General features: G+C 37.4%; 1 protein-coding gene across 2 annotated transcripts in view; it reads right to left on the minus strand.

The window, feature by feature from the left end:
* Positions 1-23,033, minus strand: part of ahctf1 (AT hook containing transcription factor 1) — a 224,807-nt gene that overhangs the window by 146,147 nt on the left and 55,627 nt on the right. For both annotated transcript variants that reach the window (XM_035422269.1, XM_035422270.1), the window contains 3 exons: positions 16,627-16,743; positions 9,993-10,077; positions 7,931-8,081 (listed from right to left, as the gene is read on the minus strand). In XM_035422269.1, coding sequence (XP_035278160.1) covers positions 7,931-8,081; positions 9,993-10,077; positions 16,627-16,743 — 353 coding nt within the window. The remainder of the gene's footprint in view (positions 1-7,930; positions 8,082-9,992; positions 10,078-16,626; positions 16,744-23,033) is intronic.

The raw sequence follows: 23,033 nt of genomic DNA on the forward strand, positions 1-23,033 counted from the left end.
AAAGCTAGAACAAAGTGTTTTCAACTCATAATTTGGTTGCAGGAGCACAGAATGTCTAAATTGAGCAATCTAGGCAGGCTGGTGTGCTGACCACTAGGGGGTTTGCGCCAAGTGGTTAAGCATCTGAAGTCTTTCTTCATGGCTTTTATCTTTCATACCAGAAATCAACTTGGTTGCAGTTCTTTGAACCCTTTCCAGAGCCTCTATATCTGTCCCCTGAACTGCACACAATACTGTAAATGCGGTCTGACAAAGGTACTGTATAAGACTAGTGTAACTTCATTGGATTTATACTCAAAATATTTGGCAATACAGTACAGGAAACCTGTAGTTTTGTTTAAAATTTTAGGTACAGAATAAATTCAGTTAATATATGCACATTTATTGAATAACAAACCAAAGTATAAACTTTTTTTAGGCACGATTTTCCTCAAAACTGCCTTCTTTGGCTTAATTACAATTAATTATTGGAAAACTATCCAATCATTTTGCAAAGTGGGAGCAGGAGATAAGGTAGATAAGATTTATCTACCTTAGGTTTTTCTTAAAAAAAAACCCAGGTGACCTAATACATTTATCTTGTTGTTCAAGTAAAATGGGTACTAAAGTCAAGGTGTAAAATTAACTTTTTTTTATGCACTAACCACTGTGTCTGGTAGATTCTCAACTTCTACCAGCCACTCGCCTTTTTTTACCAGCCACTTTTTAAAAATAAATATTAAAGCAGCGACGACTAAGCTGAAAATTGGTGGGGCGCAAAAATTTCCTTAACTAATCATTGATGTCAACCTGTTTTCATTCATTTTTCTTTATCAAGTGTGCCAACGATCGGACTAATCAAATGGCAAGTAGCCTAACACACAGCGTCTTCATACCGTGTTAGGGGGATTAAATCATAAATTCAATCTATCCGTTAAAAATCCATTTTAATCACCAAGTACTCTACACTTAACAAACAATATACACCAGTCTGTTATCTACCATGTTAGCTTACAGAATAACCAGCAAAAACAAAACCTGCACTTCAAGATTGTTTACAATCTACGCATTGCAGATATTTGCCATGAATACGAGTGTGGAGAAAGAAGTGCATGTATCCGCAAATAATATTGATTAAAAATGTGCACAATTTCGTACTGCAAATGAAAATAAATGTAGGCTATAAGGCCTAGGCTACTCGCTAAAACTGCCTATTTGGGGAGAGCAGGCTATATATGATAGTATTGAGTTGCCTATTTTGTGGATTAATTGTATTGATACTCAAGGAAAATCAGAGGAAGTTTCCGCCACTGCTTAGTGATTAAAACAGATTTTTCTAAATCACATTTATCATTTAATCTCCCTAACACAATGCGAAGAAGCTGTGTGTCACTTTCCAATTGATTAGTCAGATCGTTTGCATGCTTGTTAATCACTGAAAATTAATTAGCAGTTTGAGATCAATGATTAGTTTAACCCTCTGGGGTCGAGAGCTCCGCCGGCGGAGCTCGACAAGATGAAATTTACTTTCGTTTCTATTTGGATGATTAACTTCACGTGCTGTTATCATACACACGCAACAAAAACATTGACAGAAACCTTAGAATCGCGACTTTCCAATGCGCCCATTGGCAAATAATATGAATTGTTTTAAATGTTCTAAATTTGATTAATTAGATCATGTATGCTTCGTTAAACTTTACTCATTACTATGTGAATTTCGCTCAGCAGGAAGTCCGCCCAAATCGCATTCACATGTTAACAACATTATAATTACTCTCCATAGAAGGAGACTAAAGGAGGGGCGATGTGAGATCCATGTGAGAAATGCCAAGTCTGCGAAAGCGGGATAGAATGTCAAAGTGTCACCTAATTCACTTCTTTTGAGGTGAACATATCGTTTAATTTTGGAAAATGGTCCATCCGGAATACGACACTGATGAAGAGCGGTGTCATTTCGAACAGCGAACTGATCCAGCTGAGGATCTACTTCATGCGTAAGTATATTTCTTATGATCATATTGGTAAATATGTGTACTGTATTGCAACGTATCTGTGTGTTTGTAGGAATTTCATTAGTAATAAGCAATATGACAACGTGATTAACATAATATTATGTTTGTTTATAAACGGAGCCACTAGTGTCTGAATGGAGGGGAAAAAAAAAAAAGATTGACAGGCCGTGCGCAATTTAGTGCAGAGACCGGCAACAAGGAGATCAAATTTCAGCAGACCAATCAAATGTGGGTGGGGGGGAAGACCATGCGCACGGCGCACGGTGTGTTGTTAACTAGAAAGTTCATGTGTTTTTAGGGGTGACGAGATGAGACATGGCAGAGTTAGTGTCAAAGAAAACGAAAACTGACAACATTTTGGATTCGAAGCCGACGAAAGTGGTGCCGCTACACGCTCATTCATGGGCTCTCATTATGTTCTGTCATGCCTATTTTGAACCGGGCTGCAAAAATGATCCGGGTGACGCAATGACATTCTAAAACAGTTGTTATACCCATTGTGCCGTACTTAAAGTTTTGTTGTAGCTATAGACCGTAGTGTCCGTTGCTATGCTGACGCAGACTGCCTTGCTACATTCTTTGGCGATAAAGATTCAAAGACAACTCAGCAATTTCTCTGGCTTGATAGGTCATTTTCCAGCCTGAAATGCGATTGTATTAGTAAATGGCTGAGATCACATTTAATTCATATCCAGGGAGATAACCAACTACTTGTAAGTTAGATGACGTGTAGCCATTTACAAATACGATCGCATTTCAGGCTGAAAAATAACCATTAAACCAGAGAAATTGATGAGTTTCACAGCGCCACCATTGTCGCTCTGGTCGTTCATTTAACACGCACCCCCCCCTGCAGTCTCATCTACAACTACACCCCCCCACCCATGACATAATGGAAAATACTGTCTATCTCGGCACTCATAAAAATATTCTTTCACCACTAAGAAATCGTATTCCGTCATAGCAACAAGATAAACCGACAATAGCCCTAAGATATGTCAATACAGCAGTGAAAACGCTGCTCACTGAATAACAAAATAAACGAGAAAAAGTTTTTAAAATGATACCATGTCATTCTACAGTCAATATCTGGGACTAAATATTAAATAAATATACAACCTTACTGTTGGTTTTACGCATAGAGATGTCCCTTTTAAGACCGAGTCGTCATATATTGTCTTGGACAAACCGTTTGTGAAATATACATGCATTTGTGATGCCTGGATATCTTCCAAGATAGCTGTGCGTAATACCACACGTGTTGTTTACGGCATTGTCACCCTTTTTAGTACAGTCTGGCTTGATTAACAATTCATTTATTCAGTAGGTGAGAGTATAAGCTTTCTAACGATGTATAAAATCGTTATATTACTCTTTAAGACATCGTTCTCTGGTGTAAGACAGAAGCGGATACAACTATTTCATTTATTTCCTGTCTCTGTTATGTATTAAGTATTACTGCTCAAAATATTTCGGTTATATACGTTATTTTTGAAATTCAGTGAAAACCTTTAAATAGGTTAGTGGTATTTTATAATGAGGATATTTCACACTGTAATGTAAGCGTTTGTTGATAGTCTAGTCGTTTTTGTGATGCATGCAACAGTGATGTGTGTTTGAAGTGTTTGAACATTGCCAAAACATGGTGGACGGTTGAAAATTGTTTTCATGTCGTCCCATTTCCAGACAAGTAAACATAGGAGAGTACAGAGCATAGGAATACATACAAGCGTTAATTATTACACATTTAGGTACTGTACAGCATTGTGTTACAATATTTTTGCATTATTTTTAAATCTGATATCAATGTTTCATCTTAAACCTTCATAAGGGGCTCATTTATATGCTTTACAATGGACAAAAAGCATTATATTCCATTTTGGAGAGATTTTGGATATGTTTCTGGACCCCTAGCTATTTTAGACCACTGTACTGATGGAAAGCTTGTAATTCCCACTTGAAAATGATGCAACAGTGAGTTTCTTCAGTCAAACAGTTGATTTGTAGTGAAATACATGATTATGTTTTGATTTACAGCAATGCATAATTTACACATTTTGGATAGGTTTGGAGACACTGGGTACACTGCTTAGTTTTTCCTTCATAGATCTTTAGTAGTTATGCGTATCCACCCTTCGATTTGACACACTTGTGGTCAAGGAGTTTTTGATCCAGGATATGTATAGTTTGCTGTAAATTTGCAATGTTTCAGTATTTCACTGCAAACTAAAAAAGAGCAAATTGATTTTTTGTCTAGACAATTGCATTTCTGGCACTTTATATTCATAATTTAGGAAGAAACGGAAGAATTTAGGAAAAAGTTAGTATTGTAAATAGTACAAATGTCTTGCTTCATTTAAGCCATTTTTCAAGTCTCTGTCGTGTTCACATCTGGAGCTTTAAATAGCAGGGTTTCCGCCAGAGTATTGAAAGCCAGGCAGCCCGTAGGGCCTAAGTTGACCCCCAACCAAGCTTAAGCATCGGGGTTTTTTTTCTTTTTTTTTTTTTTAAATGTATTTTTAAGATACAGTTACAGTGGGGCAGCTCAGTTGGAAAGCTCACCAGCGACATCTGTTGGTTAAAACGTGAATGCACCATAGGAAAACAGCAGGTCTGCGATCAGTGTTCTTTACCCTCATTGTGCGTAGAGTGACGTTCAACACTTGACCTTTCCAACTATCACAAGCTAATGTTACCTAGCAAGCCACCATTTCTTATTTAGTAGGCTAACTAATCTTGTTAAAAACGGTGTTATCACTTCATCTCATCGGTAAGTACATTCTTTTTATATTAACTTAAGCAGTGTGTAGGTAACTTTAAACTAGTAGCATGAATGTAACGTTCGATACATTGTAACATTTTATGACTTATTAATCACATCGAAATAACGACTTCACTTGTTTATTAATAACGTTAGCTTGATGTCACTGATGTGCACGACAACGTGGTCATTTAGCTAACTTAGCTAGCTAGCCAAACAGTCAGTAACACAGATACTTCCTTTGTGACATTTAGGGATAATGTCAAGGAGGAAAGGTAAAAGCCAAAAAACCTTAGACAGTTTTTCAGACGGCCAAATACTGGAGGTGATGGCGATGAGGAAGAGACTGCTAATAGGGCTGTCACCTTTTCCCCAAAATGACATTCGAACGAATTCCAATTAAGATGGAATTTGTTCGAATTAATTTGACTCTTTATGTAATCTGATACTCTAGCGGAACAGACATGGATAATGTACCCTAATTTAACATGCTTTGGCTCCCTCTCCTTTTGCAATCCCATCCCATTTCATAATCGCAAACAAACATTCATTAACAATTTATTTACTCAGTAGGTGAGAGTATAGGCTTTCTAACAATGTATAACATGTCTAATTTTGCTTTTGGAATAGAGTTTTATATCTCAGCATAACCAAAAGTTCTCTCATCATGGCATTCAGTTACGCATTCACTCTGTGGTAGCAGTGAAAGGCACTGCACCTGATGAAACTTTGTGAACAATTTTTTGTAATTTCTTGGAAAATACTATTATTATTGAGGACTTCCGAGCATAGCTAAGCCATATGTTTGCTGATAGACTTACTGACATTGTTTTCTGGATGAGAAACACCTACAGGTTGTTGGACAGAAAAACAAGTCTATTGACTTGATAAGAATGAAGTGCGGCTCGCTTTTTATTTATAATATTGCCGGCAGACTCATTCGAATCGTGCAGAAGTTCCAGGTACGCACAGGTGTTTGCGAGCGAGCAGTGAGAGCCATGGGTATCTGACACAAAAGACTTCCAAATATCGCTTCTGAGGTGTGCTGGTGTTGTAACTGTTCTCATGGACTCACTCGGCTTACCACTTTTCGGAAGACAAGGCTCATGACATCAAACTGCGACATGAGAAAAAATAGAACCAGGCAGTAATGTTAATTGCATTCCCCGATTTAGAATTTGAATGCATAATTACAGTTCATATTTCACCAGATTCGAACAAGAATTCGCTCTACCCCGTAGAGTGCAAAAACTTTGATATTATTTATTTTAATTTATTTTGTTGTTGTATAAATGAGCCGAGCATTCCAAGGCTTGTAAGATTCAGTAGGCAATCAGGACTTTTTTCAAGTTTTTTGTAGAGTGCAAAAACTATGATATTTATTTTAATTTAATTTCTTTTGTTGTTGTTGAAAACACAGCATTCCAAGACTGTACATTGTTGTCAGATTCTTTGTAAGACTCTGCTATGCTGTAAATAGTTGTTGATTTTTTTAAATGTGTGTTGAATAAATGACTTATTTATAACAACATTCACATTACGTAGTCATATTTTCAAATCTCCAGTCAGCTTTTAGCACTGACTTAATGTAGGGCCCTATGGAATCTGTATTATAGCTTTTTTAAATTCTCAATTCCGCGATTCCTTCCGTGATTCTGTTATCTTTGACAGCTGATGGCCAAAGATAACAGAAGATAACAGACTGATGGCAGCATTAAGGGCCCCACCTTAATGCTGCCATCAGTCTGTCGCTGGCCCGCGCCCCCCTAAAAAAACGCACTTGGCCGCCGGCCCCCGTCAAAAGATCCTTGCCACTGGGCCTAACAACTTTTCTGGGGGAAACCCTGAATAGGGTACCCCCTAAATGGGCAAGGATTGGCCAGATTTGGCATGTGCGCTAAGGGGTTAAGAGTTAAGAGTGACCTTGATGTGATAAGTTCTGGTTTCTTACAGTTGGTGACTCCAACACTGTTTGGTGTTTCTGAGGGGTTTGTTACATTAACAACTGACAGCTAAAGCGGGCAGCACACTTCTTGCGAAAACAAAGTTCGGTGAGGTCGTAAGAACAAAATGACGTGATTGCGGAAAAAACTAACAACACATTCCCTTGCCAAAGTTTTTTTAGGCACTTCTTGCACCTCCAAGATTTTCTAACTAGCCGAAATCACCGCAGATGACACCAATGCGAACATCCTGTGTGATTGGTCAGGAATTCAAGGTGGGCGTGATTCATTTTGTTTTATTTCCGCAAGCTGATTCCCCGTCTCCTTAGAGACCACACTGCCGGCAATGTTACAATAATAACATATATACATAATACAATAATACATAATAATACATTGGCAATCCAATCACACGTTTACAATCCATTAATATGTTACCATGGACAGTTTTGAAGAAAGGTTGGTTGAGGACGTGAGGAGGTACAAACACCTCTATAATCCCTCTCTGAGGGACTACAAAGATAGCCAGATGGCAATTAATTAATGGAGAGAAATAGCGCACACTCTGTCCACAGAAGTGAGTGTCTGTCGCCTGAAATGGCGAAATATCTGAGACAAATCTGTCAAAGCGCGTCAGGGTAACATATGATTGGCCAGAATACTGAATGGGTGGGGTCTTAAGCGCTCAAAGCGAAACCGCATAGAGTAAAAAACAATTTCATCCGCAGAGAACTGCATCGGTTTTGGGAAGCCAAAAAAAAATTTGACTTCTTTTGAAGTATGCTGCCCGCTGTGGCTATTTTATTCACTATCAATTATTTTGTAACATTTAAAAAAATTATTGTTTGTTCCTCTGAGAACGAAGATCACCTATAAGTATACATTGATGAATATATAAAATTCTGGGTTCTGTCAAGCATGGAAGAACACATTGGGGACTATAATGCATACTTAATGTTTGCAGACTTGCAGCACTACAACAATATGGTGACCACACTAGCTAAGCGTCCTAACTAGAATTAAAGTCTGCATAACAAAACACAGCCTATCTAAGGAGCATGAAAATGGTACCTCTGGGTTCACACTCCGGTTGACGACTCACTTGTTAACTCTGAAGTTTGTATCGCTGGGGTTATACTTTAATTTATGGGCATCACTGTAAATAAGTTCATTAAAAATGAGAAGTGTATGTGAAATGGTGAGTGTAGGTGGCCATTGTTGATATAAGAGACCTTCATTCATGCTGTCATCACGATCAGGGTGGTGCCGAAATTTCTCAATGGTCTGGCAGCCCAGCAGGCACATGTTGGTGGCCTGAGCCCTGGAGGGGAAGGCTGTGTCATTAAGATCCTGGCTGTAGCGTTCCTCGCAGTACTCCAGACCCTAAGGGAGATGCAGTGTTGATACATTACCAGCATTCTTTTTACTTGCACACATACAACACAAGCCCTCCCACATTTTCTGTATCATTGTCCTCGCACTCACAATACAGGACAATCCACATTAACATTTTGCAATTAGCATCATCCCCCTCACTCACTCAGACAATACAGGACCTTCTTAATTCAACTGCAGTTGAAGTGTTGTAAAAGACCTTCCCCAATATTTTTTCTGTATCAAAGTTTATGATAGTATAAACCAGCAATGAAGGTACATGTTCAGACCTGCCAACCTTAGGAAAATATTTTGAGTACCACAATAGTCAGTGTAACGCTTAGTTCACATGCTTTCGCACCACTTCGCTTTGCATGCACAAATGCACACACAAGCCTTTCTTCATAATTCTAGTTTTGACTGTTAAAGTGATCAGGCAAAATTGTATAAATTGACCTGATTCTAAAATATCACTTGCACTGCACTGAGCTATATTATGATATACTCGCAAGTCAAAAGTTTGAGTACACCTGCTTAAAACAATTTTTTTCATGATTAATATTTCATTATACGATGTGTGCTTATACAAACAGATAACCATAAGTGAATTGCATTCAATTATTTAATAAAAATGGAAATAATTTATTTTGTATATTGTAACATGTTTTCATTTTCAATGAAACTTACAAAAACTTGCGTTGTAATGTAAAAAAAAAAAAAAAAAAAACTTATGTTACAACGATGTAAAACACTGTCAATTATGAATAAAACCAAGTTTCTGTTCATGATTTCCATTTTTATTTAATAATTAAATAATTGAATTAGCTTATATAGGCACACATCATATAGGCCTGATGAAAAAAAAAGTATTAAATTGAAAAATTATCTAGGAATGTAGGCCTTTGTAACTAGAGGTTTAGCTAAATTATTACCTGAAGCTCCTTGGTAGCTAATGTCAAAATCATAATTGAACAACGTGCAAAATGTATGGAGGCACGGCCATTGCTCCTGATACATTGCGAGGAACTTCTGGGGGGCATGGACTCGCTTCTTTTTAGTAGGTCTGCTGCTCTCTCTCTCTCTTATGCCATATTATGGAAGGCTCTCCTTGTTAGTATCCTCGTCATCTGACATCAAGAATATTTTCTAACTGCAAGGCTGGTCGGGTGACTGGCTGCAATAATAGGAATTATTTGCTACGTTAGCAGTCTGTAGTCAAACACCTTTGCAATGGTCACTTTGCTCCAACAGAGCGTGCGCGAGTCAAAGTTTGAACAGGGAGTCTCTGTAGCGTTTGAGTTACTGCAGCTAAATTACTCCATCAGTTATTCACACCGTAGCTGTCTCGTAACGAGGCTAAATCGTATGCGAGCTACTACTACAACTAACTATATACACAAATTTATCTCATTAGGATATATCCCTTGAAATGCATCATCTCGTAAAGTTACCAAACACGTTTTAACGTTTTATATGTTAACATTACGGTCAGATTTTTGTGCTTGATTATTACTCCCCACTTCCCATTTTACCTCAACAATGCAGCGTTACGCCTCGGTAGATAATAAAGTACCGCAGCGTATCAGTGGATGTTGAGTGGGTCGGGGAGGGGTTACAGAACCACAAGCACAAGATCGTTGCATGTGGTTCAATCTGAGGGATGTTGTTTAAATACATAAATAAATGCACGGTATTGTTTTGTATTAATTGATTGTTTTCCGTTATTCAATTACAATAATTTATTTTTTTTTGCGTAGTTTCAGCTGGCATTTCGTACCTGCGTATTTTGACCAAGAATTGCGTGGTTGGTACACAAAATGCGTGCAGGTTGGCAGGTCTGCATGTTATATGTCCAAAGAGTTTTTGAAGCCGAGCAAAAGGTGTAAGCAATAGCCAGCAGAGCTGCCAGTGCATATTTACCTCATAAAGTATCTTTCCCAAGGCTAGACACTTCCTCTCCCCGAAAGCCAACTGAAGTAGATGGAGACTGACAACATCCCCCTCACTGGACAAAGAACCAGGGGAATATTTCCATGAGTTTCACTTGTTGAACAAAGATTAGGACTGAACAATAAGACAAAACATGGGTTCTCAAACACAATCCAGAATTCTGACAATCCAAAATGGTCATGTCAACTGCTAAACTACAGGCAAAATTTCACACTCACAAATCTACAACACATTCTTCCTGATTGTACATAACATTTCTGAGCCATGTAGTTTCAGGAACAGCGAGCAAATATGAGCACAATCATAAAAAGGTACTTGGTAGACCTGCACAATTAATTAAATGAAAATAAAAATCACGATTAGACCACACGATTTATGAATAGCAGTAGGTGGTAATTTATTTTAAAAATATTTACATCCTCACGCTGCTGTTTTACAAAACTGATGGTTCCGTGGAGGAGCAGTGCTCTCTAGTATGCTTTCTGCATGCATAGCCAGCATATGATGATGTTTGGTGTTTGTCCAGTTACAAGCCTCCTTTAAACGAGTCAGTGGCACCATCACTTACAACTGGCCACGAGAGCACATGGTCTGACGGAGATGAAAAGGGCAGTTTCATTCAATACTGAAAATGAGTGCAGCTGAGGTCACCACTTATATCAGTTTATATCATTTAAGCAGTTACCTTTTATATCAGTTAAACTTACATGGCCTTACAATGGACAAAAAGTACTTTATTCATTCTTAGAGAGGTTTTGGATAGGTTTTTTGACTCCTAGAAATCACTATAATAATGAAAAGATGCAAAAGAAAGTTTCATGAGCCAAAACTGCATATTTCTAGTTAAATATATGATACTGATTTACAGCAAATTCCAATTTAGACATTTTGGCTAAATTTGGAGACACAAAGGGACACTGCTTACTTTTTGTTTCATAGATCTTTAGCAGATCTGCATATTACTCTCAATGAGAGATTATGATCCAGGACGTACATAGTTATAGTTTATATAGTATAGTTATATATAGTATATATAGTTTTACCTATTCCATATACATTATTCCTCAGTATTTCATTTCAAACTGAAGGAGATCATTTTTGCATTTTCACCAAGAAATGCAAAATTTAGGGTGTCCTAAAATAAATTAACGTTATAATTTTAAATAATAACGCATGATATTTTATTACTTTTATTGTTTTTCCTTTCTGCTTTTTATGGTCATCTTAAATGATACATTATAAAACCCATACTAACATTGAGAATTTAGCTTACGTTAGACTTTGAGATCAATGTCTGCACCTCATCGGTAATCACTCTGCGTCCCCACATGAGGGTGCACCCCAATTTTGAAAACCCCTGACATAACACATGGAGGTATGAACATAAACAAATCACAAACAGAAAGTTTAAAGGAGTAACATGGTGGTTTTCACACTTTCTCAGTTTTATGAGCTATTTGCACAATAGGCATTGAAGAAACAGGATGAGTAAAGAGTTAAATATGTCCGTTCGTTATTTTCGGAGAAAAACGCATTTTAAATTTATTGTCCTATTTTCAACCGGTTGAGAATGTTATCGAGTGCGTCACAAGTACAGTAACCACTCCCCTTTCCATGCCCTGTAAAGAAATTTAACTGGACACACCATCCTGCTACAAGTGTGCTGTGAAGTTTAGGTAGCAAACAACAAGGTTGAATCCTTTAGACCTAATTTACACAGAAACTATACGCTCAGAACGCCAAGCGGAATCGATAACATTTCAGAAAATATATAACTTTAAATGGTTTAATTCAATCTTCTACTGGAACTTTTGCCGTTTAATGAGGGTGTGAAAGAAAATTTTGGTGCCGCTGACTATAATCGAATGTTTTTCAGATTTACCGTTCGATTGAGCAAGTATAATTCAAAGTACATTTTTATAGGTTAGTGCTGTCCGATTGTGCTAGCTGTTTCACATTCTCCTTGTACGCCGATCAGTAAACGCTAACAGCACAGCACCACTTAATTATTGTCACTTCTATCACCACTGTAATGAAATAATAAAAGACGACAAACTACCTTTTCTGTGAGAAATGTATTGTTGAGCTCACGCGCATACACTGCTGGCGACATTCTAAAGCTCCGTTTTGCCCTCCCTACTGTCAGTCAGATTGCTGTGATAGCTCATTCTAAATCATATTTGGGGACCCATGGATAACTTGTGACCCATAGTTTGTGCTGCTGGCTTACAGGCAAGACAATGTAAATATTTGACTAACGTTAGGTTCACTTATTAGAGTGCCTTTTAAGGACTATTAGACTATCTCTGGTTGGTTATATTCATTTATAGCTAGCTAGCTAACGTTAACTAGCTATGTAGTTTGCTTTCATAATGTAATGTTATCGATAACGTTAGCTAGCTAGTTTGCCTTCTTAAGGACGTTATAATTGTGGTTTTATCTTAACTTGGCTAGCTAGCTAGCAAAAATTATTATTGGATATAAGTCAACATCCTTAGCTATCGATACTTGATATACTGAGTTAGCTAGCTTGTGAGAATTCAGTCTCCCAAGATGAGCGTGTATCATGGAGGTAGCTATGGTAACGGGGCATAGCTAATTGACAGTTCTCATTACCACGTCCAGACAGTTCGGGTGAACTTTTATAGTGGGAAATTTAGGCTTAGAAAAATACGTTTTAAAATACATTTAACTGACTGAATAATAAAAAAATTATGCACATTTGTTTTGTTGTTGCCTAAAGACAACTGAAAAGTGTCACATTCAACCACTATGTTACTCCTTTAACGACCTATACAGGTAAACATAACCTGTGTTATGTATTAAGTATTAAGTTCAGGTAACAGCAGACGTGCGTATAACCTGCAAGAACGCATTCTCGGTACACTTGTATCCTGAAATGGTATAAAAATGAACAAAACTGTTGACTGTTGTTACATCTTAATTACTCATTTCTGATACCAATGCTTTCTTATAACTAATGTCACACCCATCCTTACTACTGAAACTGGCTTATCCAATAACTACGGTTATAGATTAATCATTCATTTATGCTTGTACCGATGTATGCTTACCCATAACTAACCTAAAGCTTACAGCTGGATCATTCATTAATATTTTACCATCCAACGTCTCAATCAATTTGACCCATTTACTTCCAAGATAAAACAGCCATTTACTGAAGTAACATTAAAAACGATAACGGTAGTGTGGAGGGGTTCTGTGGTTAGGGCACCATCTGCAGGCGGAGAGGGAGCAGTTTAGCTGGCCTGCTTCCACAGCTGTTGCTAATTACAGTAGTTGGTAACCGTTTATCTGGTCTGCCTGCAGTGAGCAGTGAGACAGGGGCTCAGGAATGAGACGCATGCGGGAACTACGTAGTGTTCATTCCCTTCACCGGCTGAGCGTGTTTTGTTTGTTTGTTTTGTTATATGTTTGTATTGTTAAAGCACACAATAAAGCCTGTGTGCTTCTCATACTTGCGGACTGTGTGGTTTGTGGGGAGAGGAGCATCAGGACCAGTAACAGGTAGCTATCTAGCCAACTCGTTTACCAAAATTTTTGATTGAAGCATGTTTTGGTCCAAATTTCTAAATGTTGTAAAAAAACAAATTGCAATGTTGGGCACAAGTGGTAGCAAATTAGTAAAAAAAAATAGAGAAAATGTGCTAATTTCAAAACCCAAACTTGATAGTTCAGTCGTGATGATAAACACATCATGAGTGGTTCTTTCACAAAGTTGCCCTTCTGCCAAAATGTTGTTTCTGAACTAAAGAATAGGTTGTGTATTAGTCACACTGGTATATTGGATCTAGGGTTGTGATGGAATTTTTGCTGCCGATCATCGTTACCCAGGTAATCGAATCGATCAGCATAATCGTCACGTCTTGGGGGGGGGGGGGGGGGGGGGGGGCGTTTCGTTCACGAAAAGGCAGCATAAGTAGAATATAATGAACAATATAATTTTATTAACACTTATTTCTATAAACAACAAATATTTAACATTTCCAAACTTTTTGAAACAAATAAAATATTTATTTTTACAGTGTTAAACATTCGTTAATGTTTAACGAATTAAATTGCCTAAACATTCTTAGATATTAAATAGGAAATGAAACAATAGGCCTATTAGGGTTGTCAAAAAATATTCGAAGTTCGAAAACTATTCGAAAATCTTTCTTTTTTTTAAAGTTCAAACCTAAATTTGAGCATTTGAAATTAGTATTGTAATTAACATGCAGGCTTTATTTCATGCGGCGAATCATGTTCATGCACGCAAAGTTAATTTCCTGTGCTAACGTTACTTCCTCTGTCAACAAAAAAGGTTCTGCCCTGGACCGAGGGCAAGTGGATTGTCTGGTTTTCCTTGCCAGTAACCTCCGGTGATACTTTCAGCTCTATTGACACCTAACGTTACTGGTCAGCTAGCCTAGCGAGCCAGTCTCTTTTTTCACTTCGTTCAACACATCTGGTCAGCTAACAATTTTGGCTAAATAATGTTCCCATGACAGGCTATGTTTCCTTTCTTTTCTGAAGATTTTGATAAAATTGGATGATGAAAGAAGTTAAACTAAACCGAGTAAGTAATTTATGTTGTTTTAGGCTACAGGTATTAGCCGTTTGAATAGTTTTTGTGTTAAGAAATAAACAGGGATTTCCTATAAACAATAATTTCCCGATGATTAATAAATGCAGATGTGTGGCAAATTACATCCACGTGAAAGTGCTTTATTCATTTGCGCATTAGGCTATAGAAACTGCAGGGGGCTCATTTATAAAATGAACTTGCATGCATAAGTCAAGTGAAGACCTGACGTAGAGTGACGTGATTTTCTACGCACGCGCCACACAGTTGATCTAAAATACGTTTTGTAAATGAGGCTCCAGATGTAGTAACCTAGTATTAAAGTTCACCGATGTCCTCTATTCTACTGCCCGCTTGTGGAAAATAACGTGCAGGCCAGTTTAGATGGAGCGTCCCGTGCATATTGCGCCTGACAATAAGTGGCTTATTTTTGTGAATTATAGGCAAATGATATTCAAATATATTCGAACTCTAACTAATTACAAAAGCTAATATTCTAACTCAATTTCATGGCACTTTTGACAGCCTTAAGGCCTATAGCATATTTAAGTAGTGACAGTGTTAATAAATGAAACGAAATAAAACTAATCGACATTGCCTGTTAAGAGAGATGAAAATGTGCTTTTAATTAGCGAGAGTCGAATTAAATCAAATGAATTTATTTTGGTCAAACCGACAGTCTTCTCGTTTACAAAAAGTCAGCATAAGTAGAACAGAATGAACGCTTTATTAACACTTATTTCTTTAAACAGAACAAAGATTTAACATTTCCAAACATTTTGGAATAAATCAAATAAGTAAAATGTTTATTTTTACAGTGCTAAACAAAGAAGGCTATGTTAAAACAAAATAAAACAGACCGGCATTGCCTGTCTTTCCGACTGCGACGGTTGAATTAATTTGGTTACGCTGTCGGTCAGAGCTTTCCATTTGTCCCGCTTATATTTCACCCCTCGGGCAAAATGCTTGGGCCACACTCAGCTGCCCCTGGCTAGATGTAGATGGTGTAGCAGCTTCGGATGTCAGTCCAAGTTGAGCATATTTGCTTGGGTGGTGTGTTCTGAGGTGATTTCTCAGATTTGTTGTGCTATATTGTTTTACGGGTACTGTTTTATTTGAATCGTCTAGTTCTCCATCTTCATTCAGTTTAAATCAGAAATGGGCCCAAATTGGTGACGTAACGTTGGTTTTTCCAACAAGCTCCATCTTGATTTTACCTCAAGTCTCTGTTCTTGTCAGTGAAATTGTGAGTGACAGGTCACGTGCATTCACTGGATGAGATGATTTCATTCCATCAATCAGAGCGCTGTAAGTTGCTGCAACTATCAGAAATGTTAGGAACTTCGGTTTAGTCAAACCATGTGAAATCTTTATTGATAAAACTATATTAAGCAATGTTATTCGCATATATTAACGTAATTACAAAAGTAATACGAATATATTATTATTATTAGTAGTAGTAGCCTATTTGTTGTTTTAATTATTATTAGGCTATTCTTATTATTATTATCATTATTACATAGTCTACTGAAAAAGAGAGATTAAAAACAATGCTTGCTTTGCAATGTTGCCCAACCCCCTCCCAGATTAGCGGAGGAGCTTGGTAAACTTCAAAGACAGCACACTGCAGAGACAGCGCACAATTTAAAGATTGTTGCAGGGAGAAGTATTGTCGGCTTTCTTTTAGAGGGGTCGTGTGGTGTTTAAGCATAGCATACATTAAATTATTTATGTATATTTATAGGAAAGGTAGATTATTTTTGGCAACAACATTATGAAAAGTATACATTTTAGAAAAACATCAACAAATGGCGATTATGACAGATTTTTGCATGTGTGTCAATGACCGTCGATGACCGTCATTCACACGATTATGAAATAACCGGCCCATCCCTAATTGGATCCAACTGTTTTTAAAAAAAATGTATTTATTTTTTTACTGTTTACAAGACCTGCTAATAATACAACTGCTTCTCGTGGGTTTTGCAGTAAATATTAAGGGATATACGGGGAGCTCACTGGTCCTGTGTAGACTGCACGGCCCACAGATAGCAGCAGTTGCGAGGGTCATTCTCTGGTTCTTGAAAGGTGAAGGCGTACACAGGCACCCTGCCCCCCTCCAGCTGGGAATGATACCTAAGGGACAATGCAAGAAAAACATGCAGCTATAGTAAATGAGTGCAACAATTAGTTTTTGCTGAGTACAGCTCAAAATCCTCTGTTGGCTTTTGCTTAGCAAACATTTATTCTCAAAATACCATTTAATCTTAAATCACTTCTCAACTGGAGTAGTGACGACTATCAGATTCCAAAGAAAGCTACTTGTGAATGTTCCTATTCTTATTTGGGCAAAACTGTATAAATGACCTACTATTGTCATCAGACTGCAACCGTATACTACTAGCACTTCTTGACCTGAAAGCAGTTTCTGTGACAGCTGATTACAAGATCCTACTTGACGGACTCCAAAGCTGTATTGGAATTTGTAAATAGTAGGATCCAGCAATATTGCGATTTTGTCTAACAACATATTGGAAAATATAATTAATATTTTCAATATTTTGTGATGAACGCTGGCATGTCGTTGTACAGGTATGTATACTGGAAATAAAACACTACATGGTTTGCTAACAATTCACTTTATTATTATCTTATGTTCCCCAGCCACTTATTCAGTTACCAGAAATATTTTTTTAACTATTGTAAAAACAAAACATTTGATAATGCAGAAGGAATTCAGACTTAAGAATTACATGCAGACTTTAGCACATTTCATGCACTTGACTCAAAAACATATACTGATTCCAACTGACACACCCTCTACATATTGACTAAATATCTAAATATTTAATAATGGGATGCTAAAGACTAATCAATTATTGACTATTCTTCATTACACATACACGGAATGATCTAGCTTAATAATTAAAAATATTAATTGTATTTCTGGTCGCCTAATGTTTTCTCTTTTGGAGAAAACGTAATAATTTAAATAGTATATTTTAGCCAAGTGAGATGGGTTTGGATATATCTAGACTGCAGATAGTCAATAACGCTTCACAGGCATATTGTCGGAGCCAGGAAAGAGGAAAACAATTCTGTGTCGGTCACTGTTCTGACCAATCGTAGATCAATCTAGCTATCATTGCTATTTTATTTTTCACTCACTCTCCCTCAAACTTTCATACCAGGAATGAATTTGTTGCTCTTCTTTGAAGCTCTGGAAAAGGTTCAAAGTAGGGCAACCAAACGGATTCCTGGTATGAAAGATAAAAGCTATGAGGAATGACTTAAAATGCTTAATCTCTACAATCTTAAAAAAAGAAGACTTGGGCTTTTAAATTCATAAAGGAGACCAACAGAGTGAACTACAAGAGATTCTTCAGGCTGAGTTCTGTTAGTAGAACGAGGGGACATAAATGGAAATTAGCAAAAGGTAAATTCTGTATGGACCTTAGGAAAAAGATTTTTACGCAGAGAGTGGTCATGTGTGGAATCCCCCGCCAAGTCATGTAGTAGAGGCAGAAACTCTGGGGATTTTCAAGACTAGGCTTGATACATTGTTAGACTGTCCAGTCTGTAGGTAATCAGAGTACTTATTTAATCTAGAAAATGGCGAGCATTGTTGGGTGAGCAAATTAGATTGAAACACTGTTTCCTAAACATCAGCTAAGGTATTTTGGCTAAATAAACCAAGCAAGACTCAAGTGCAGTCCTCATGCGGTTACAGATGGCAAATAAACCTACTCAGTGGCTTGAGGTATCGTTCCCTAACATAATCAGTTATCTTATCCATAATCAAATGGTTTAACCTCTTAGCGCACAGCCCCTAGTGGTGGGCACGCCCGTGTGCCTAGATTACTAAAGTCAAACATTCGGTGCTACTGCAACCAACGTGTGAGATGAAAACAGAAACGCGTTGTTTCGGTTTCATTAGTAGACGATACATGACAACTATGCCGAAAACGGAGTTTCGCAGCCCCACCATTGTCGCTCTGGTCGTTCATTTAACACGCACCCCCTCCCTGCAGTCTCATCTAAAAAACACCCCCCACCCTTGACATAATGGACAATATTGTCTATCCTGGCATTAATAAAAATATTCTTTCACCACTAAAAAATCGTATTCCGTCATAGCAACAAGATAAACCCGACAATAGCCCTAAGATATGCCTATACAGCAGTGAAAACGCTGCTCACTGAATAACGAAATAAACGAGAAAAAGTTTTTTAAAATGATACCATGTCATTCTACAGTCAATATCTGGGACTAAATATTGAATAAATATAAAACCTTACTGTTGGTTTTACGTGTAGAGATGTCCCTTTTGAGACTGCGTGGTCATATATTGTCTTGGACAATCCGTTTGGGAAATATAGGCGCATCTGTGACGCCTGGGTATCTTCCAAAATAGCTGTGCGTAACACCACACCTGTTGTTTACGGCGTCGTCGCCCTTTTTAGTACAGTCTGACTTTATTTACAATTCATTTATTCAGTAGGCGAGAGTATAAGCTTTCTAACGATGTATAACATGTCTAATTCTGCTTTTGGAATGGCGTTTTATAGGTCAGCGTAACAGAAAATATTATTAGCATCGAATTCACTTACGCACTCACTCTGTTAGCAGACAAATACGATGCACCTAACGAAACGTGTTCAAGGATATTTCGTAATTTCTTGGAAAATACTATTATTATTGAGGACTTCTGAACATAGCTAAGCCATATGTTTGCTGATAGACCTAGCTGACATCGTTTTCTGGAGCAAAACAGAAGCGAATAGAACAATATCATTGATACTGTCTCTGTCTCTATCTACTGAACATAGAGGAGATTTCATCATTGCTATGTAAGTATTACCGTTCAAAATATTTCGGTTATATACGTTATTTTTGAAATTGAGTATCTTTAAATAGGTTAGTGGTGTTATATAATGTAAATATTTTACACTGTAATGTAAGCGTTAGACGGAAGTGTAACTGTTTTTGTGAAGCATGCAACAGTGATGACGTCAGAGCTGGAACATTGCCAAAATGTGGTGGACGGGTGAAAATAGTTTTCATGTTGTCTCATCCCCATACAAGAAAACATACGAGAGTACAGAGTATAGAAATACACACGAGTTAATTATTACACATTTAGGTACTGTACCGCATTGTGTGACAATGTTTTTGCATTATTTTTTTAATCTGATAGCAATGTTTCATCTTAAACCCTCATGAGGGGCTCATTTATATGCTTTATAATGGACAAAAAGCATTTTATTCAATTTTGGAGAGATTTTGGATATGTTTCTGGACACCTAGCTATTTTAGACCACTGTACTGACTGAAAGCTTGTAATTCCCATTTAACCTCTTAGCGCATTGCCCCTAGTGGTGGGCACGCCCGCATGCCTAGATTACTAAAGTCAAACATTCGGTGCTACTGCAACCAACGTGTGAGATGAAAACAGAAACGCGTTGTTTCAGTTTCATTAGTAGACGATACATGACAACTATGCCGAAAACGGAGTTTCGCAGCCCCACCATTGTCGCTCCGGTCGTTCATTTAACACGCACCCCCTCCCTGCAGTCTCATCTAAAAAACACCCCCCACCCTTGACATAATGGACAATATTGTCTATCCTGGCATTAATAAAAATATTCTTTCACCACTAAAAAATCGTATTCCGTCATAGCAGCAAGATAAACCCGACAATAGCACTAAGATATGCCTATACAGCAGTGAAAACGCTGCTCACTGAATAACGAAATAAACAAGAAAAAGTTTTTTAAAATGATACCATGTCATTCTACAGTCAATATCTGGGACTAAATATTGAATAAATATAAAACCTTACTGTTGGTTTTACGTGTAGAGATGTCCCTTTTGAGACTGCGTGGTCATATATTGTCTTGGACAATCCGTTTGGGAAATATAGGCGCATCTGTGACGCCTGGGTATCTTCCAAAATAGCTGTGCGTAACACCACACCTGTTGTTTACGGCGTCGTCGTCCTTTTTAGTACAGTCTGACTTGATTTACAATTCATTTATTCGGTAGGCGAGAGTATAAGCTTTCTAACGATGTATAACATGTCTAATTCTGCTTTTGGAATAGCGTTTTATAGGTCAGCGTAACAGAAAATATTCTTAGCATAGCATTCACTTACGCAATCACTCTGTTAGCAGACAAATACGATGCACCTAACGAAACGTGTTCAAGGATATTTCGTAATTTCTTGGAAAATACTATTATTATTGAGGACTTCTGAACATAGCTAAACCATATGTTTGCTGATAGACCTAGCTGACATCGTTTTCTGGAGCAAAACAGAAGCGAATAGAACAATATCATTGATACCGTCTCTGTCTCTATCTACTGAACATAGAGGAGATTTCATCATTGCTATGTAAGTATTACCGTTCAAAATATTTCGGTTATATACGTTATTTTTGAAATTGAGTATCTTTAAATAGGTTAGTGGTGTTATATAATGTAAATATTTTACACTGTAATGTAAGCGTTAGACGGAAGTGTAATAGTTTTTGTGAAGCATGCAACAGTGATGACGTCATAGCTGGAACATTGCCAAAACGTGGTGGACGGGTGAAAATTGTTTTCATGTTGTCTCATCCCCATACAAGAAAACATACGAGAGTACAGAGTATAGAAATACACACGAGTTAATTATTACACATTTAGGTACTGTACCGCATTGTGTGACAATGTTTTTGCATTATTTTTTTAATCTGATAGCAATGTTTCATCTTAAACCCTCATAAGGGGCTCATTTATATGCTTTATAATGGACAAAAAGCATTTTATTCAATTTTGGAGAGATTTTGGATATGTTTCTGGACACCTAGCTATTTTAGACAACTGTACTGACTGAAAGCTTGTAATTCCCATTTGAAAATTATGCAACAGTGATTTTCTTGAGTCAAAACAGTTGATTTGTAGTGAAATACATGGATATGTTATGATTTACAGCAATGCATAATTTAGACATTTTGGATAGATTTGGAGATGCTGGGTACACTGCTTAGTTTTTGCTTCATACATCTATAGTAGTTCTACATATCCACCCTTAGATTTTATGAACTTGTGGTCAAGACGTTTTTGACCTAGCACATGTATAGTTTAACCTCCTGCATATATTCAATCTCGCAGTATTTCATTGCAAACTTAAAAAGTGCAAATTTATTTTGGATTTTTTGTCAAAACAATTGCATTTGTGGCACTTTATTTCTTCCAAAATTATGAATATAAACTAATCTGTGTTAGTATTGTAAATTGTACAAATGTCTTGCTTCATTTAAGCCATTTTTCAAGTCTCTGTGGTGTTCACGTCTGGAGTTATAAAGCTTTAAATAGGGTACCCCCTAAATGGGCAAGGATTGGCAAAATTTGGCTTGTGCCTTAAGAGGTTAACTTTGAACATTTGATTGCAGAAGCAATGGTAGCATTGTCTTTGTGGGCTAGTGGCATTAGCAGCTGCTAGCCATAGGTTTCATTGGTAATAAATAAAAGGAAATCCAAGATTATAAATCTGTATTGTTGTGCAGTAAACCACACAGCAGCTATCCGACATTTTGAATATTGCAATGTTTTTGGAAAATTGATATATATAACTAGATTCTGTTCCAATTTAAAGACCTATAACTGACCGCTTCATTGATTTAGGCAAAAAAAAAAATCCTCCTCGAGAGTCGAATGTGTCTAAGTGTCTAAGCAAGATGTTTGTTCAATTTGCCTTGCCTACACCCTGTTGGTCAGTTGAAATAATGGCCCATCAGTGGGACTGTCACAAAGTTTCGTAACAAGCTCACAATTTCACCACCAGATATGAAGTCGCCCCCTAGTGATACCAACATTTTCGCTCAAACAGCCTATTCCCACTGGACTCCATTCATGAATGACAGCAAATTAAAAATATTTCTGCTCATATATTGATGTTCAATTTATGCTACATATTTAGGGGGCCAAGCACCAAGGGTGTATAGGACCCCTAGTTCTGGGATTATTATGCCACCTGCAAAATTGCAACTTTGAAAAAATTATTACGGCCATGCCGTTTGATGTACATTCGCCAAATTTTTTAATCACGTCTACCACCTCATGTTGAACTTATATCCCCTAATGTCTGCCTTGATTGATTTTCCACCATTTCCAATAAAAACTTTTAAAAAACTTTGGTACTTCTAGAATTTTTGTCCGATTCTTACCACATTTGGCATGCGTCATGTATAGCATTCCCTGTGTTAAATTGTTAAGGAAATGTTGATATCACAAAAGACATTGAGGGGGCAACATAGCTCAGGAGGTAAGAGCGGTTGTCTGGCAGTCAGAGGGTTGCCGGTTCGATCCCCCGCCCTGGGCGTGTCGAAGTGTCCCTGAGCAAGACACCTAACCCCTAATTGCTCCCAATGAGCTGATTGGT

The sequence above is a fragment of the Anguilla anguilla genome, chromosome 6 (assembly GCF_013347855.1).
Source record: "Anguilla anguilla isolate fAngAng1 chromosome 6, fAngAng1.pri, whole genome shotgun sequence".
NCBI lineage: Eukaryota > Metazoa > Chordata > Actinopteri > Anguilliformes > Anguillidae > Anguilla > Anguilla anguilla.